Source organism: Mustela putorius, unplaced genomic scaffold, assembly GCF_011764305.1.
Source record: "Mustela putorius furo isolate JIRA1106 unplaced genomic scaffold, ASM1176430v1.1 tig00000551_pilon_pilon_pilon, whole genome shotgun sequence".
In the NCBI taxonomy this organism is placed as follows: Eukaryota; Metazoa; Chordata; class Mammalia; order Carnivora; family Mustelidae; genus Mustela; species Mustela putorius.
In genome coordinates this window covers 11,684,464-11,700,315 of record NW_025421412.1, presented here as the reverse complement: position 1 = coordinate 11,700,315, position 15,852 = coordinate 11,684,464, and the positions used below count along the sequence as shown (strand labels likewise).

The following is a 15,852-nucleotide window of genomic DNA, read 5'->3' as shown; positions in this document are numbered from 1 at the left end:
CCTATGCCGGGCTGATGGGCCCTGCACTGCTCTGCTGGCTGCTTGGGAAAGAGCTCTGTGTTTTCATTGCCCCAGTCACCATCATTGCTTATAACCTTATCATCCAAATCTAGCTATTGCTAATTCTCTTCTCCCTGTAAGTAGACACTGAAAGACATACTCTTAATATTGTAGCATCCTGCTTTTTATTCCAAAAGACTTCCTTGAAACAAAATATTATGACTCAGAGCAGAACAAAACAAAACGCTTGATGGTATGGAGAAGATAAAAGTCTAAGATTGAAAGAGGTAGGGATTAAAGAAATATGTTACCAAAAAGAAAAATAACATGTTACCGTATCGACATTTTTACACGGGCAATGTACAATCTTACAGCCTTTTCTTTTGCCAAATTATTGGCAGGAAATACTGATGCTGTAATTTTTAATTTTTTATAAAAATTTTTTAAAGTTTTTTATAAAACTTTTTACACTGAGAGTTATTAAAATAGCCTCCCTTTTGGTATAATATTTCATTTACAGACTAGAACTTTGCATCATGTTATTTTCTTGAGTGCAAAAAATAATAATATAAAAATAATATTCTTCCAAGTTGGAGGTGGGAGCTCGTGCCCAATGAAAGGAATTTACAGACATCCTAGTTGGAAGTTGAACAATCATTTTGCTTTATAAGAAAAGTCCAGCAAAGTTTGTCATGCAGTCTACTTTGCTATAAACCCAAGATTTAATTCCTTTTTACTTCCCGTTCAAAGACTTGGAATGTATCATTGTTTGCGTTTCTGTCATCTCCCGTGAGTTCTCTTCCGGGGCTGACCTCACAGCGCTGGAAATTGATACACTGACCTGACGCTTCAGCATCTTCATGACCTTCCTCTTATACCCTTTACATGCAAAGAAGTATATAAAAGGGTCCATGCAGCAATTGAAATTCATCAGACATACTGTAAAGTGCAGTGAGATCTGGAATGAATGTCTTTGGCTGCATTCCAGGAGATCAGGGACACGAAGCTTCTTAATCATGTGTTGAATAATCGCAACATGGTAAGGTGTGAAACAAAGAACAAACACAACAATTATTAAGATAATTGTGTTGAGAGCCTTTTTGTTGACGCCAGATTTCTCGGTTAGTGGGTTTTGTTTGGCAGTTTTAAAGAGTTTGCAACAAATTTGAGAGTAGCAGAAGAGAATGATCAGGAGAGGAAGCACATATCCTATGAAACACGCGCCAAGCAGAATCCAGGGAAGAGACTGTGTTTCTTCAAAGTTTGGATATTCCATGCACGTAGTCCTTTCCTCCTCCTGCTTTGACATAGGTTTTATGAGTAGTGGAAGCGTTTGAGCAAATACTAGAATCCAGACACAAATGCAGACGCATTTCGCGTGCTCAATTCTCTTCATCTTGTTGTACCTCAGAGGATGCACCACGGCAAAGAACCGGTCCACGCTCAAGCATGTCATGAAGTTCACACCTGCGTAGGTGTTGATGTAAAACACCAGGGCAGTTATCCTGCACAAGGCCTCACCGACCCTCCAGTCAAAGCCCAGTGCGTAGTAGGCTATCCGTGTAGGCAGAGCAGTGGTAAAAAGTATATCAGAAATCACCAAATTTGTTGAATACAGGGTGGTAGAGTTGATTTTTTTCCTATTTTGAATGATGACAACCAAGGCTAGCACGTTTCCCACCAGCCCTATAACGAAGACAGAGCCGTAATGCAGTGGCATGAGTATCCCGGCGGTGCGGTGGTGTGCGTAGAGGTCACAGTCGTTGCCCTGCGGAGCTGAGGAGGCTGTTGTGAAATTGTCCATTTTTGTATCCGTCAGTGGTGTTCACAGTCTCTAGGAAGAACCAAGGAAAGTTCTTTCAATTAGAAGCGTATTCAACTAAAAGCAATAGTAACTGCCTTTTATAGATCTAAGTTTTAAAGATTTGTATAATTTTTAAGAATCTATGATGTGTTGCACAGTAAAGGAAACCATCCACAAAGCCGCAGAAAGGCTCCCTAGTGAATGGGAGGAGATATTTGCACATGACATATCCGATAAGGAATTAGTATCCCAAATATATAAGGAACTTACATGACTCAAAACAAAAATAATCTGATTAAAAATGAGCAGAGGACCTGAAAAAAAAAAAAACATTTTTTCCAAAGAAGACATACAAATGGAAAAGACATACAAAAGACATACAAATCTCTTCATACACATGAAGAGATGCTCAGCCTCACTAATCATCGGGGAAATGCAAATCAAGACCACGGTGAGGTGTCAGCTCGCACTGGTCGGAAGGGCTGGTATCAGAAGAACAAGAAATAACAAGTGTTGATATGAGGATGCAGAGGAAAGGGAGCCCTTGCGCACTGTTGGTGGGAATGCAGACTGGTGCGGCCGCTGTGGAAAATAGTACGGCGGTTCCTCAAAAAGTCAAAAATAGAATTACCATATGATCCAGTAATTCCGCTAATGGGTATCTACCCAGAGAAGATGACAACGTGATTCGGAAAGGTATGAGTACCCCTGTGTTTGTTTTAGCATTATTTACAACAGCCAAGATATGGAAGCAGCCCAAGTGTACTTTAGGTGTACACACACACACACACACACACACACACACGAATATTAGCCATAAAGGAGAAGGCGATCTCGCCATTCGCAATAACATTGGTGGATCTAGAGGGCATTATGCTAAGTGAAGGAAGTTGGAGAAAGAGAAATACCATATGCTTTCTCTTATATGTGGAGTATGAGAAGCAAGAGAAACAAAAAAAATCAGGAACAGAACCATAAATACAGAGAACAAACTGGTAGCTACCAGAGAAGAAGTACATGGGGAGGATTATTAAAAAGTACCCGTCCAAAAGAGAAGAAAAGTCTGCGATGTGTGATATGTTTACATTTATAGTAACAAGAACAAAGAATCAGATTTATGTTTTTACTCTCAAGTTGGTGATTTTGGCAAAGCCCTGGCAAAAGAAACGAAACCATCTAAGTAGAGCAAATGTTATTTTTGTGACAAGAGGGGATACCATCATTTTTTGAAGAAATTTCCCCCCTTTTTTTCGGAATCATTGTCTGGGTAAGAACAGAATCGTGTGCAGCACCCCACATTTCAGACAGGAGTAAAGCTTTGCTTTTAAATTGCATTTCGGTTGGACTTTTTTTTTTTTTTTTTTGGCCAAATGCGTATCACTGCCAGGAAATGAAATCAGTCACACATTTATTTAGTGAAATACAAATTTACCACAGTGATCTGATTTGTGTTAACCTAAAAAGTATGAGAAACAAGCTAAGGCCTTGTTAGGAACTGAAAGTTAGGTTTTCTTTTTTAAAAAGAAGAAGATGGTAACCACGACAACCACGGCAAAAACGACAAAAAAGAAAAAAAACTTAAGGTGTTTCAGGGTGCGGGGGGGAAGGTTAAGATTAATTCTGAACTAGATCATTCCGCAGATACTCTGCTGATAGGTGCAGTGTACGTTCCTGCACCCCACGTGCCAGCAAGCATAACACATGTAGTGTCCTGTGCTCTGCTCTGTCCACTGAACCTGCTCATGGATGGGGGTCATCTGTGTTTGTCACACGTGGACCTCGTAGACACTGGACACTTCTGTAGCATCCCAGGGTCTTCATGCATGATTTGCTAAGCTACTCCCCTGACGACTCTCTGGATTATTTCCAGTTCTTTTCTTGGGGTAAATAATGTTAAGATGAAAGAAATTTCAGGTCCTGTTGAAAAGTGGAAAACTACAATGAAATGCCTTATGTGGGGCTGAGCTTTGATAAAACTTAGCAAGAGCAGAACAGTAACTTCTGCGAAATTATTTTTAGAAGAAAAATGATACTCCAATAGGACCATCTCTGCCTACAGATCTCATCTGAAAGTCACCAAAATTAAGGGAAGATTTCAACATATCTAGTGATGATGGTTTACATTAAAAGGAAAAGACTCCATCCCTAGCCATCTCAAAGCACCGACTACTCCTCTGACTGCTAACTTAGTTCTGACAGTCTTAAAACGGTGAACCCAGCAGACAGTGGGGGTCATCAGGGGGTGATGTTGTAATGTTCTAGGTGTACAGTACTTCCAGTGTTGTTAGGGTAGTTGTTAATGTGCGGAAATATGACCTAAAGCAAAAGGGAACAAAAATGGAAGTGGTACTTTCTGTTAAATAAGAAAAGATAGGAAAGAAGATTATGAGAAAGAAATTTAAATGGAATGAACTCACCTATTAAAGGAGACATCAGTTTGGATTTGTTTAAAAAAAAAAAAATGTCCAGCTGCACAGGGCTTAGAAGACATAGCTTAAAAAAGTGACTCAGAAAGGTTGAAAATAAAGGCATGGGAGAACAAATAGCAATCAAATCCCAACCAGTGGAAAGCCAGAGTAGCAGTCAAAGAACATAAATATCTTGAATTATGCATATTTAAAGGAAAAATTGGCAAATCACCCCATAATGGGAGATTTTAGCACATCTTTATTAGAATAAGCTGGATAAAAAAGAGATTAGAGACTTAGAAGATTACCCAGTGTGACTTTGCAGAATTTGCAGAATTTGTGCTGAAGGCCCACAATCATTTTTGCCAATTTGACTGTGTGCGAGGTCATCAGAGGGCCGCAGAACTTTCAGAAAAGTGTTAACCTATCAGCCAACATGCCAGTGCCTATAGGGCAACTAACTTAGAAATCAGCAATAAATAGATAACAGATACATTTGGAATCTTAAAAAAATATGCTTCTAAGAGACTCATTTAAGAAATCCACAGTGGGAATTTTGAAGTATTTAGAACCAAATGACCAAAAAACTCTATGCTTTGGGGCGCTTGGGTGGCTCAGTGGGTTAAGCCCCTGCCTTCAGCTCAGGTCATGATCTCATGGTCCTGGGATCGAGCCCCGAATCAGGCTCTCTGCTCAGCAGGGAGCCTGCTTCCTCCTCTCTCTCTGCCTACTTGTGATCTCTCTCTCTCTCAAATAAATAAATAAAATCTTTAAAAAAAAAAACAAACCACTCTATGCCAAGCAATGGGGTGCAGCTGAAGTATTAATCTCAGAAGCAGAGCCTTGAATATGTTTATTGTCTTCTCACATTTTTATTTGAGGATAGTTAGCACATGTTACAAGTTTCAAGTGCCCAGCATAGTGACTCAACAACTCTATATGCTTGTGAAAGCATTTATTTTTTTTAAAGATCGAAAATCGATAAAAATACAGTTCAGGAAGCTAGAAGAGAATTGTTTACCCAAGGAAAGCAGAAGAAAATGATAAAGATAATCACAGAAATTAGTAAGATTGAAATCAAAGCAACAAATACTGACTTTCTCTTTGTGCAGGAAAAAAAACCAAACCAGAGCGATTCTTGAAATCATGGGAATTGCGGTTGTGGAATGAAAGTAGAAAAACCTTTATCCTCTTAGTTGAGTAAGGCTCCATGTGAGAAGTAACTTTTCAAGAACTGAGACTAGACACGGAGAGGTGAAAATCCCAGACAGGGGTTATAACTTAGGAACAGGTAGCAAGAACTTTTATTTTTGTACTTTCTGTGGAAATATTTTTTTCCTGAAAATCTCAGCAAATTTATTTTATTTAGAGGAGCGTTTCTCCACAGATTTGGGAAATGCTTTTAAAATACATACTGGGGTAGAAATTTTCCATATAAGTAAATATTGTTGTAGAGATCAGAGAAAGTTACATTAATGTAGGACTCAGAGAGAATGTGCCATTGCTTGTCCTGTTGTAAACACGCGTCCAGCTTCTTCCTGAATGCAGTACGCATTCCAGAAGAGCCGGACATGGCAGGGGTTGCAGAAAGTTTGGTGTTTAAGAATATTTGGCACGTGGGGACACCTGGGTGGCTCAGTGGTTAAAGCCTCTGCCTTCTGCTCAGGTCATGATCCCAGGGTCCTGGGATCGAGCCGCACATCGGGCTCTCTGCTCAGCGAGGAACGTGCTTCCCCCCCTTTGTCCGCCTGCCTCTCTGCCTACTTGTGATCTCTGTCTGTCAAATAAATAAATAAAATCTTCAAAAAAAAATCTGTCATAGTGTTAATTATGAAGGTGAAAATTTGCAAACAAACCAAATGTCCCTCATCAGGGGATTGGTTACGTATCTCCCGATATGGCCATACAGGGGAATTCTCTGCAGTCCGTGGAAATGGCAGCGTGGAAGCCTGTTTCTTGACAGGGAATAATCTTAAATAAGGAAAGCAGATTATGCAACATGCCACTTTCGGGGGTAGGAGAAGCGATTATACGTCCACACATTTTGAAAGGATGTGTGTGCCAAAGCATAGTTTTGTACAAATCGTTTTTTAGTTTTTTCCATACACTTTAAAATTTTTCATACTGAATGTGAATTAACTATGAAATGAGGAAGCTGGTTAATAAATTTATCTGAGAAAAATACTCTTCAGTTAAGTTCATCTTGCAAAAACCTATCTTCTACACATTTCAAAAGTAGTCCTTCAGTGCTCTTTACTCAGATTGAGGCGTTCATGTTTATTAGGTGCCTACCTTTAAGTCCTTTCTGGAAGAACACTCAGCCACCCTGTGAGGCTAAGTACTGCATACTAAGGCTAAGTACTGCTGTCACCTACCTACTTGCCATGTGAGGAAACTGAGTGTCATAGAGGTTAAAAGGTCAGTCTGGAGGCTTCTCTTATGGTCTGGGTTCAGGTCTCCTACTCTGTCCAGTCCTTGGCAGGGGCAGCTCATACTGCCCTTGAAGTACTGAGAGTTTGAGGTTTTGAAGTGGTCTAAGCTTTAAGAACCATCCTTACCGGTAAACAGCCCGGAACAGTGTGGCCCAGCACACCGGAGCAGCGGAATGCTTCTTCCTAAAGACAGTGGAGTTCCCACTTCCGGGACAGCATCGAGCCCCAAGGAGAGGACTTTTGAGGGTCCTGCATCAGTCAGAGAAAAGGCACCTGCGGGATGTGGACATGTAAATCGGATGGCTCAGAAATGATCTTTGATAAAGGCAAATCAAAGCTGTCCTGACGTCTGGTCATTGGGATCTTGAAAGTTGATGTCACTAAAGTTGACATCCTATGCTATCAGTGCCGTAGTTTTAGTCTTATCTCTTCTAAATTGAGAGAAAAACCCTTTCATGTACTTGACCATTGTTATCCCATTCGTATATGAATTAGTCCCCGTTTCTTATTATCTAAATATCTAAGTAATATTTAAAATAATATCTTCCCTTGGAGATATTATTTTATACCTTTCTTTAATCATTTGATGTTTCAAGATTCCGTTCTTGAACCTTGACTTACTCCATTCTTTTATTCAGCAGAAATTGTTTTTTGTTTTTATGTGCTGGGTCCTGGAAATACCAAGATGGTATCTTTCTGTTTGGGAGGGCCTGAAGCTGAAGGATGCCTGTGATGTTGGGAATCTGCTGTCATGTGATGAGGCGTCATCTCACGGCTCTTCAGAGGGCTCCTTCTCACACATGCCAGGCTTCTGGTTATGCTTTTTGGATTATAGTACTCCTTTTCAACCTTTGGACTGCAAATTCCTCTTTTAATCATTTTTTTTCAGGTATAACTAACTTCCTTCCACCTTCCCTTCCTCCTTTTCTTCCTTTATCTATTTACTTTTGAATACATTTCAAGTAGTTTATTTAAAAAAAAAAAAAGTAAGTTCATCTTTTTTAAGTAAACTCTACACCCATCATGGAGCCTAAACTCATGACCCTGAAATCAAGAGTCACGTGCTCCACTGCCTTAGCCAGCCAGGTGTCCCCTGAAGTGCCTTACATTTTTATTGTCATTGTCATTAGACCACAGCTTCTTACATGTTACTGGTGTAGATACACTGCGCCGTACCTGGAAGTACTATGTCTCATCAGTTTACTGCCTAGAGAAAAGCACAAAGGAATGTTTGTTGTGAATCTTTTTCCTTAGAATACTTGTATCTGTAATAATTATAATTTCCTCATAACCCTCTCTAGTGGAAAGGTATGTGTAGCAGCTAAACGCTCCTTAATGCCCCACACTCAGGTGTAAATGAGGACTGAAACCTTTGCCCCAAGGACACAGGTTCACACTGGGCTTCGTGAAGTCTGGGGCTGTGATCAGGTTCCCAGTGAGGAACCCCCTTCCCTCCTGAAAGGGATGTCACCGCAGCCCCCCCTGAGAGCCATCTGTGCCAGTTCTGGGGCGGTGCTCATGGTGAAGCAGCGGGGTCTGTCCCACTTCTGTCTCTGTCACGGGGTTTTGATGACTCTGCTGCTGTTCTCACATATGTAAAACAGCCAGCTCTCCCGCAGCAACATCGCCTCCCCTGGATTTGTACTTGTTTTCGGAAGTGGGTCTGTGTGTGTCTAGAGTTGATTTCACTGCTGCTAGAGTAGCTAACGTTTTTTAAAGACATTATCATCTCATTTTTGCATAACCGGACATGTTGACATGAACTGACAAGATCTCTCTAGCTGCAGAAAGGAAGAAAATAACAGGCTCCCCCCAAATATTCATCTACTAGTATTTAAGAAAATTGTCTGAGCTCTAATGCAATTTGTCCTCTCGAAATATTTACCAACTTGCCTGGATAATTATTTTCTTAGCTTTTTTTTGTGGCAGGAACAGAATCAAACCACTATTTTCAGAGATTTACTATGAACTAGAGTACCAGCTTTTAGTTTTTGCTTTAAGATTCCTGAAATGTCACCTTTACCCTTAATAATGTTCACTTAATGACCCATCAATAGTCTTAAATGAAAAAGAGCTGATTTTTTAGTAATTTTTGTTTAAATTCAGACGTTAGCCATGAATTGAATGGCTCAGGTCATGTGAAATGATAAGCAACAGGAGGTGGCCTCCCTGTAAGGCCGAGTCTGCTCAAGACCATGTCGACACATTGAGATGATGGGACTCCGTGCCCACAGTGGCCTGCACCCGAGAGGAGGTTCCCGGCCCGTGCTTTCAAAAGGACCAGGAAAGGCTCAAGGATGTGGACCCATAGATAGGAATTTTATTTGTATATTGTTAAATGATGAGTGTTGATTGATCTGATTTCTGATTTCTCTGGATACACCATCCTTGGGCTATTTTGTTGAGGAGAGGTAAGGTTAAGGGAAGGTTTGGGGAGCAGGGAGGAATGAAATCTTTGAGAAAGGAGAATACAGGGGAAAGCTCGGGTTCCGTGGAACAGCAAGGACTCGGTCCGCCAAGCAAGTGGACAAGCACAGATGGACCAGGGTCGCAGGTCGAGCTGTTTAGCAGTTCGCTTGAGAATAAACAGACTCCACAGAAGAAAGAAATCTTTGCTTCTGACTCTGGTTAGCTAGTTTGATGAGCACTTGTCAGTTACTTGCAAAAGCCTCCTTGCTCTTGACTGAGCAAACGGGGGCTCGGAGTTTGGTCCCGTGTCACATGCCTCGTGGCCTCGCAGTCAACCAGTGATTTTTTTTCCCACTTTCTTATTTTGTTGACTAAACAGCCATCACCTGAGCGGTTGTGTGGGCCGTCTGCCTGTCAGGTAGGCAGGAGGGAAACATTAATTCCCGCTTGTGGGGCAGAAACGCGAGGCACAGACAAGCTGCAATCAGCCTCTTTTCCCTTCACTGGCAAGGTCAGATGGTGTGTTCCAATGAGCTGCTGCTTGACTCCTCTTACAGTCGGTCCGCGCCCCAGTTAGCTTAGTGAAATAAATCTTTCTGTGCTATCAGGTGATGCTTTTTTTCCAGCCCACTTCGAGTCCTATTTTGATAGCTGTGACTATGGGCAAGATCTGTTTTCGGAAGGCTCTGGGGAACATTTTCGCAGAAGGTGACGCACCAGCAGCCACTGGCCCTTTCTCAGGATAAAGCCTCACCCATCCTGAGTGTCTGTGTTCACAGTCGAGTTGTCTGTGGTCAGTCTGTATGAGGAGACCTCCCTGGCCTGCCTCTTAGGGAGCTCGCTTGTTCTGGCTTGTGGAAGTGTGACCCTGCTGCTGACCCCACAGCCTGGGTTGGTTCTGACCACGTCTCAGGAGGTCTGCACAGGGTCATGTACAGGACAGGGCATAGAGAGCTTCTTGAAGACAGGAAATAGCAACAGTGTTTGCCAGTCTGTAGTTGGCTTTTTTGTGCATGTCCAGTGTCGGACCTGATGGGCACTGAAGAAGACCGCTTCACCGGCCGCCAGCGTGTCTGTTGGCATCAATGGGAAAGGGGCCTGATGTTTGAAATTACTGGATTCAACACCCACTGGCCCGTTTGGGGTTTCACTCATCCCAGCTTTTTTCTTTCAGCTTTCACTGATTTTCTTTGTGTGGCTTTCGGCAGCTTCAGTACTGACTAGGATGGTGTGAAGGTTCTCAAAAGGGAAGACGGGCGGGGGGGGGGGGAGTCATACAAAGGACTAGGGTTACAGGACGTAATGTTTGGAAACTGTAAGAAAAAAGAATCCCACTGTGAAATTCATTTCGGTGTTGAGGAAGACAAATACCGTGCTTCTGTGTGACTTCACTTGACCTCTAAGCAGGATGGGTGGGTGATACAAAAAGATTTTATAGCGAAGATCTGAGTCTCTAGAACCTTCATCCTCTGAGTTCAAAATGTTTCTGGACGTCATATGTGCCTTTTCTCCTTAAAGTTCAAGGGAGTTTGAGGTTTTGTTGTTTGTCTCTTATCTCATGGAAATTAGTCAGAAACATTAAATATCATTATTTCATGGATAAGCAGAATTCCAAACTTTAGGTCATTTGCTCAGGGTCCTCCGTCAGTCCGGCCACTAAGTTAGGAGTCGCAGAGATGTCCGGAACTCTGTGCCCTCCCTCACCCGCCACCTCCCATCAGTGGATCCTGTGCCTTCTGCCTCCTGACTTCTCCCGCACTTGACATCCCCTCTGCACCGTGTGTCTGTCTGTCCGTCTGCCCGTCCTACCACCCCCCGCTACCCCTGCCAGCCTTCAGGCCACCCTTGCTGCCTCCCTGGAGCCGCACTTTCAGCTTTCACGGTGCCTTTCAAGTGCGGCCTGTTGAACCCAGGGAGAGCTCTCCATCAGGACCCAGGATCTCCTTTTGACCGGCCTGTGCCTCCCTCTTCGGCTGGCTGCCTTACATTTTCTCCCTGATGCCCTGGCTCTAGCCTTCCTCAATTATTTGCAGGTTTTCAATGCCCTGTGTTCTTCCACAGCTCTGTGCCTTTCTGGCACTCTTCCTTCTCTGTGCTAGGTCCTCAGCTCCTACTTTCCTTCAAGACTTCATTCAGACTCTGCTGTTCTGGAAGCTTCCCTGATTTTATCCTCTCCTGCTTTTGCCACCACCTCTAAGACAACGTGGAGTGGTGAGGGCCCTGTGCTCGGTACTAGCGCCGTACTATTGAGTTTCTTTTTCTGTTTCCTGCTACTGGTGAAGTCCCTGAGTGGAAACTGTGTTAACTTGTATCTCTCCAGCTGACGCATGACTAAGGCACCATAGCTACCCCTTAAGGGACAGCAGAGTCCCAGCTTCCTTGACCCTTGGTCAGAGTTTCTTTATTAGTAATAGTAGTTCTTGATTAGTAATAGTAGCCGGTCTCATTAAGCACAGACTGTCTTCCAGACACCGTTCAGGGCACTCTACCTATATTCACTCCCTGAGTCATCACAAAACTTTCACAAACCCATAGCCAGCGGTAAACTGCCCAGAGCGCTTACACGATGTGCCTGAAGCCGCAGCTGTTAAGTGTCAGGATTCAAGCCCTGGCGGTCTGGCTCCAGAAATCACAACCAGTGCCATGTGCTTTATCCCTAGCTCCTGTTTCCAACATGATCTGATGTTGCTGGTAGAAAACAGTAACCGTAGGAAGACTTTAACATGTACCAATTCACCCTGTTTGAACTAGAGAGAAGAGAGCTGGGGAGACGGAAGGAGGGCCGACGGGGAAGGAAGTACGTTGGGTTACATGAAGGCATTCATTAATCTACTTGTGACATTTTTAAGGCAAATAAAGATTTTACAAGTGAATTTAGATTTTACTACTTTTAACAATATTTCCATGACACAATTTGGACTGAAAGAAAATGGTGAATACCTAGAATAGCTTTAGTTTTTTTATCTTTTTAAAAAATGTTTGAATTCTTTATTTAAAGAGAGAGAGCAAGCATGAGCCAGGGGGAAGGGCAGAGGAAGAAGCAAACTCCCCCCTCTGAGCGGAGAGCCTGATGCAGCCCAATCCCAGGACCCCAGGATGACGACCTGAGCCGAAGGCAGACTCTTAACTGACTGAGCCACCCAGGCGCCCCCTAGGATAGCTTTTATGCTACTAATTTATTTCTATACTGCTTTTTAGGTATTTGTGGACTTTTTTTTTTTTTTTTTTTAAAGATTTTATTATTTGAGAAAGAGAGAGACCGAGAAAGACTGTAAGTGCACACAAGACAGAGGGAGGAACTGGCTCCCAGCTGAGCCCGGAGCCCAGCAACACAGGGTTTGACAACATAAGGCTCGGCTCCATCCCAGGAAGCCGGGATCATGACCTGAGCGGAAGGCAGATGCTTAGCGAACTGAGCCACCCAAGTGCCTGTATTTGTAGACGTTTAACAAAATATTTTTATTTTTCCTTTTGAACTTTCAAAACACCACAAGGATCTTTGTTAACTCTACCATTTTCAGATGGTTTTCACTTGCATTATCTCCTCTGACATTGAAGCCCTGTGCTTTACAGAGTTCTTGGAAAGCTGAGGAGTTCTGTAGGCTGGAGGGGCTTCCGGCCCCCCAGCACACTCCATACTCTGTGGCCTTGGACACTGCAGCAGGCCGTCACCCATGGCAGGGGAGAATTAGCATTTGTAAAAGCTCTTTCTTTTAAATGCACACTTTCTAAGGGTGCTGGCCTTCTCTTATCCCATGGAGTGTTTCCCAGCCGTCCTACAGGAGATGTCTAAGAAATGCGTATGGATCACTGAAGCAAAGGGAAGTCATAGAGTTATCCGAGGTAGTATTTATTCCAGTAAATGACTGGCCATCTTACCAACAAGCACTTCGAAGCCAGTTGAAAGTGATTTATGAGAGGCACTACTACCACTGCTCCCCCCAACCCCCCACATGGTAGCTGGTGAGCCAGGGTAAGGAGGCTTTGTGCGGAACAGACTTTCACAGTGTCAGGTCCCAGAGAGAAAGCATGCCCTGAAGTATTAGCAGATGCACAGCCCAGACGGTAAGCCCATGAGATGTTTGCCCTCCATAGACTCAGTCTTTGTGTAACATATTTGGTAAGGATCTGCAAATAAGTTTAAGAAAAGTAATTCTCACAAGATGATAGGGCAAGGAAACTTTGCCTACTGGACTCTTCCTTTGGTAGTTTAATGGGTAGAGAGAGGGGAGAATTTCTAGCACTTACTACATGACGGCCAACATGGCAGGACTTGGCTGGATTATTACTCCCTGTTTTACAAATGAAGCAGCTCAAGTCAGAGACTCCTCAAGGCCATACAGCTTAGAAATAATAGAGCCAGGGTTCAAGCCTGACTCTGAACCGTTGCACTGTACTGTACTTGGAGCGGTAGCCCCAGAACCCCCAGACACACCTTCCTTCAAAGGAAGTCAGCTCACAGCTTATGTCTTACCAAGAATTTCTATTACTTCCATTTCCAACCTCGACATAAATATTGCAATGCAAATCACTGTATGTACTATGTACTTCATTGTTTTGTGATATTTTTTTAGGCATGTGGAAATTCTAGAAAAAACAGATATGTTTAGCTTTAGTGATCATTAAATAAATATAAAGGAAGAAACAGATTCATTTTTCACTTATCAAATTAACAGTTTATATTGACAATTAAAATACTCAGATTGTCTGAGAAGCAGTGAAGCCCAGAGTATCATCAGTGGGAGGGCTAATTGCTAAAATGTTTTAGTAGACCAAAAAACATCAACATATATATAAAGCTTTAAAAACATTTATACCCTTTGCCCAAGGAATTCTAGTACTAGGATTCTATCTGGAGAAATACCAGAAAGTATAGAAGTAATGGCAGTACAGAAAAGACCTTTATGTTACATAGACACGTAGTCAAATAGTAGATTGTAATGACCCTTTTATTTTAAATTGTGCTGAATAATTTGTATATCCATGCATTTAAGTGTAGGAATACTCCATTTTAAAATAACTTTGTTCCTTTCCCTTCATTCCAAAGTATCCTGAAATATTGGCATTGTTTACTGATTTTTACTGGATGCTCTTTTTTGCAATAGTGAGTTCACACAGAAGTACAAAGTAAACCCTACTTCTTGGCATAGATTTCTGGCACAATCCATTGTTTTCACCTACCTCAACATTAGCTAATTAGAACTGCCAGTCATCAGAGTCTAAACTATGTTAATGATACAATTCTTGTTACAAATATTTATAGTTGCTGTTGAATAAGTTCTGTTCCTTTATCTTATACCTTAATTAGGCTTCTAAAGTTTTACAAAAGACTTTGTTAGAAGAATAAAACATGTGGTGCTTACCTCCCAGGGACTTGCTGGGGCCTCCGGGCAGTAGCAGTCAATATTTGCCCAACTGAAGTAGATTACTTTGGCGTGTTGAGAGTTTGTGCACCGTCCTTTTATGGGCTGGCTTTTTTTTTTTTTCTGTCACCCTGTGACTGAGCCTAGTAGTCATCGGTTAACCTCCTGTATGCGTGTGCACTTTTTTTTTTTTAAGTGGGAAGTGAAATTTTTCTGTTAGTGATTTTTTTTTAAATAATTATCCAAAAACCCCTTGGTAGTATCTCTGGAACTTCATGAGTTTTTTAATAAAGCTTTAAGTATTTAAAAAATTCTTTGAGAGGAAGACTAAAGCAATAAACCTTACCCAGAAAAAAAAAAAAAAAGAATGACAATTACTAATGATTTAGTATCCATATTCTATGTAAGAATACGAGTTTCTAAATGTTTTAAAGAAAAAAAAGTCAACTGTGGTGATTCTGTCTACCTGGAAACTTGATGAAGAGACTAGTTTACTCATTCTGTGTCTTACCAACTTATGAAAAAGAAGCAGAGGTTTCTGGGGTGAGTGGGAGAATGATGTTCTTTCACATTGTATGGGGACTAGTCGACGTAGGCAGGAGGCCAGCTGACAGGCTCTGTGACTGCAGAGACACTAATGACGGGGAAGAGTTGGAGGGGACATCTCACTGCCGAAAACCCGGTGTCGGTGCATAGGATGGAGACCTGGGCTCTTCACCTTACAGTTTTGGTTGGCTCAGTTTAGACCAGCTGTGTAACACGGCTATCAAAATGCACATGCAGGCCGAGTGAGTAGAAATACACCGGTCAGAGTGAGAGGGGGGATATTGACACTTGCCTAGGACTCATGTAGCCGTTCCCAGTCAGCTCTGGGGGCTGCCTTTCACGAAGGAGATAGAGGACCCGTGTGACCAGGCTGGTAAGGGGTCTGGACGCCCGGGCCTTAGGACAAATGGTTGAATAAACTGAGAATGTTTGGGCTTGGCAGGGAGGTAGGTGATCATCACCCTCATGCTTTTGAAAGCTGTCTCACAGAAAAGGCATTAGGTTGCAAATGTCGACCTTCCAGAGAACAGAAGGAAGGCCAGGATGAGGAAGTTAGCCAGAGACAGCTTTCAAATTAAAATATGAAGGTAGTTCCCAAAAATTAGAAGCATAAAAAAAAAGGAATAGGCTGTTTCTTATTTAAGTACTTACATAAACTGGTTGACTATTTTGAGGGATGATAGAGAGAGAATTAAATCATTTTGGTAAGAATTTGTAACTCTGACTTCAGACCTTCCACTCCAGGATCTGTCAGAATGGCCGAGGGGCTTCAGTGGTATCAGTCCATCTAGAAATGGACTCGGTTCTTCTAAGCTCTAAAAGGCTGAAGATCTATAAGGGAGCACTGTCAGAAGAGCAGCGACGTCCAGTTCTTTGGGCCTCCATCTCAC

At 42.3% G+C, this 15,852-nt stretch overlaps 2 protein-coding genes across 4 annotated transcripts in view; one reads left to right on the top strand and one right to left on the bottom strand.

Moving 5' to 3' along the window:
- UBAC2 (UBA domain containing 2) overlaps nt 1-15,852 on the top strand; it is a 173,738-nt gene that overhangs the window by 82,809 nt on the left and 75,077 nt on the right. The window lies entirely within an intron of this gene.
- Nucleotides 163-14,524, bottom strand: GPR183 (G protein-coupled receptor 183). 3 transcript variants are annotated; one of them, XM_045081365.1, is made up of 4 exons: nt 14,417-14,512; nt 7,752-7,851; nt 6,771-6,917; nt 163-1,834 (listed from the first exon to the last, which is right to left on the bottom strand). In XM_045081365.1, exon 4 carries the CDS (start codon nt 1,802-1,804, stop codon nt 734-736), a length of 1,071 nt encoding a protein of 356 aa, XP_044937300.1. In that variant the 5' UTR covers nt 1,805-1,834; nt 6,771-6,917; nt 7,752-7,851; nt 14,417-14,512; the 3' UTR covers nt 163-733. The 3 variants fall into 3 exon arrangements, with proteins under 3 accessions (XP_044937300.1, XP_004746146.1, XP_004746147.1); XM_004746089.3 differs by lacking the exon at nt 7,752-7,851 and having other exon boundaries at nt 14,417-14,522; XM_004746090.3 differs by lacking the exons at nt 6,771-6,917; nt 7,752-7,851 and having other exon boundaries at nt 14,417-14,524.

What these genes read in the sequence shown, in the direction of transcription:
- GPR183 (XM_004746090.3), bottom strand. Translation starts at nt 1,804, where the DNA reads ATGGACAATTTCACAACAGCCTCCTCAGCTCCGCAGGGCAACGACTGT.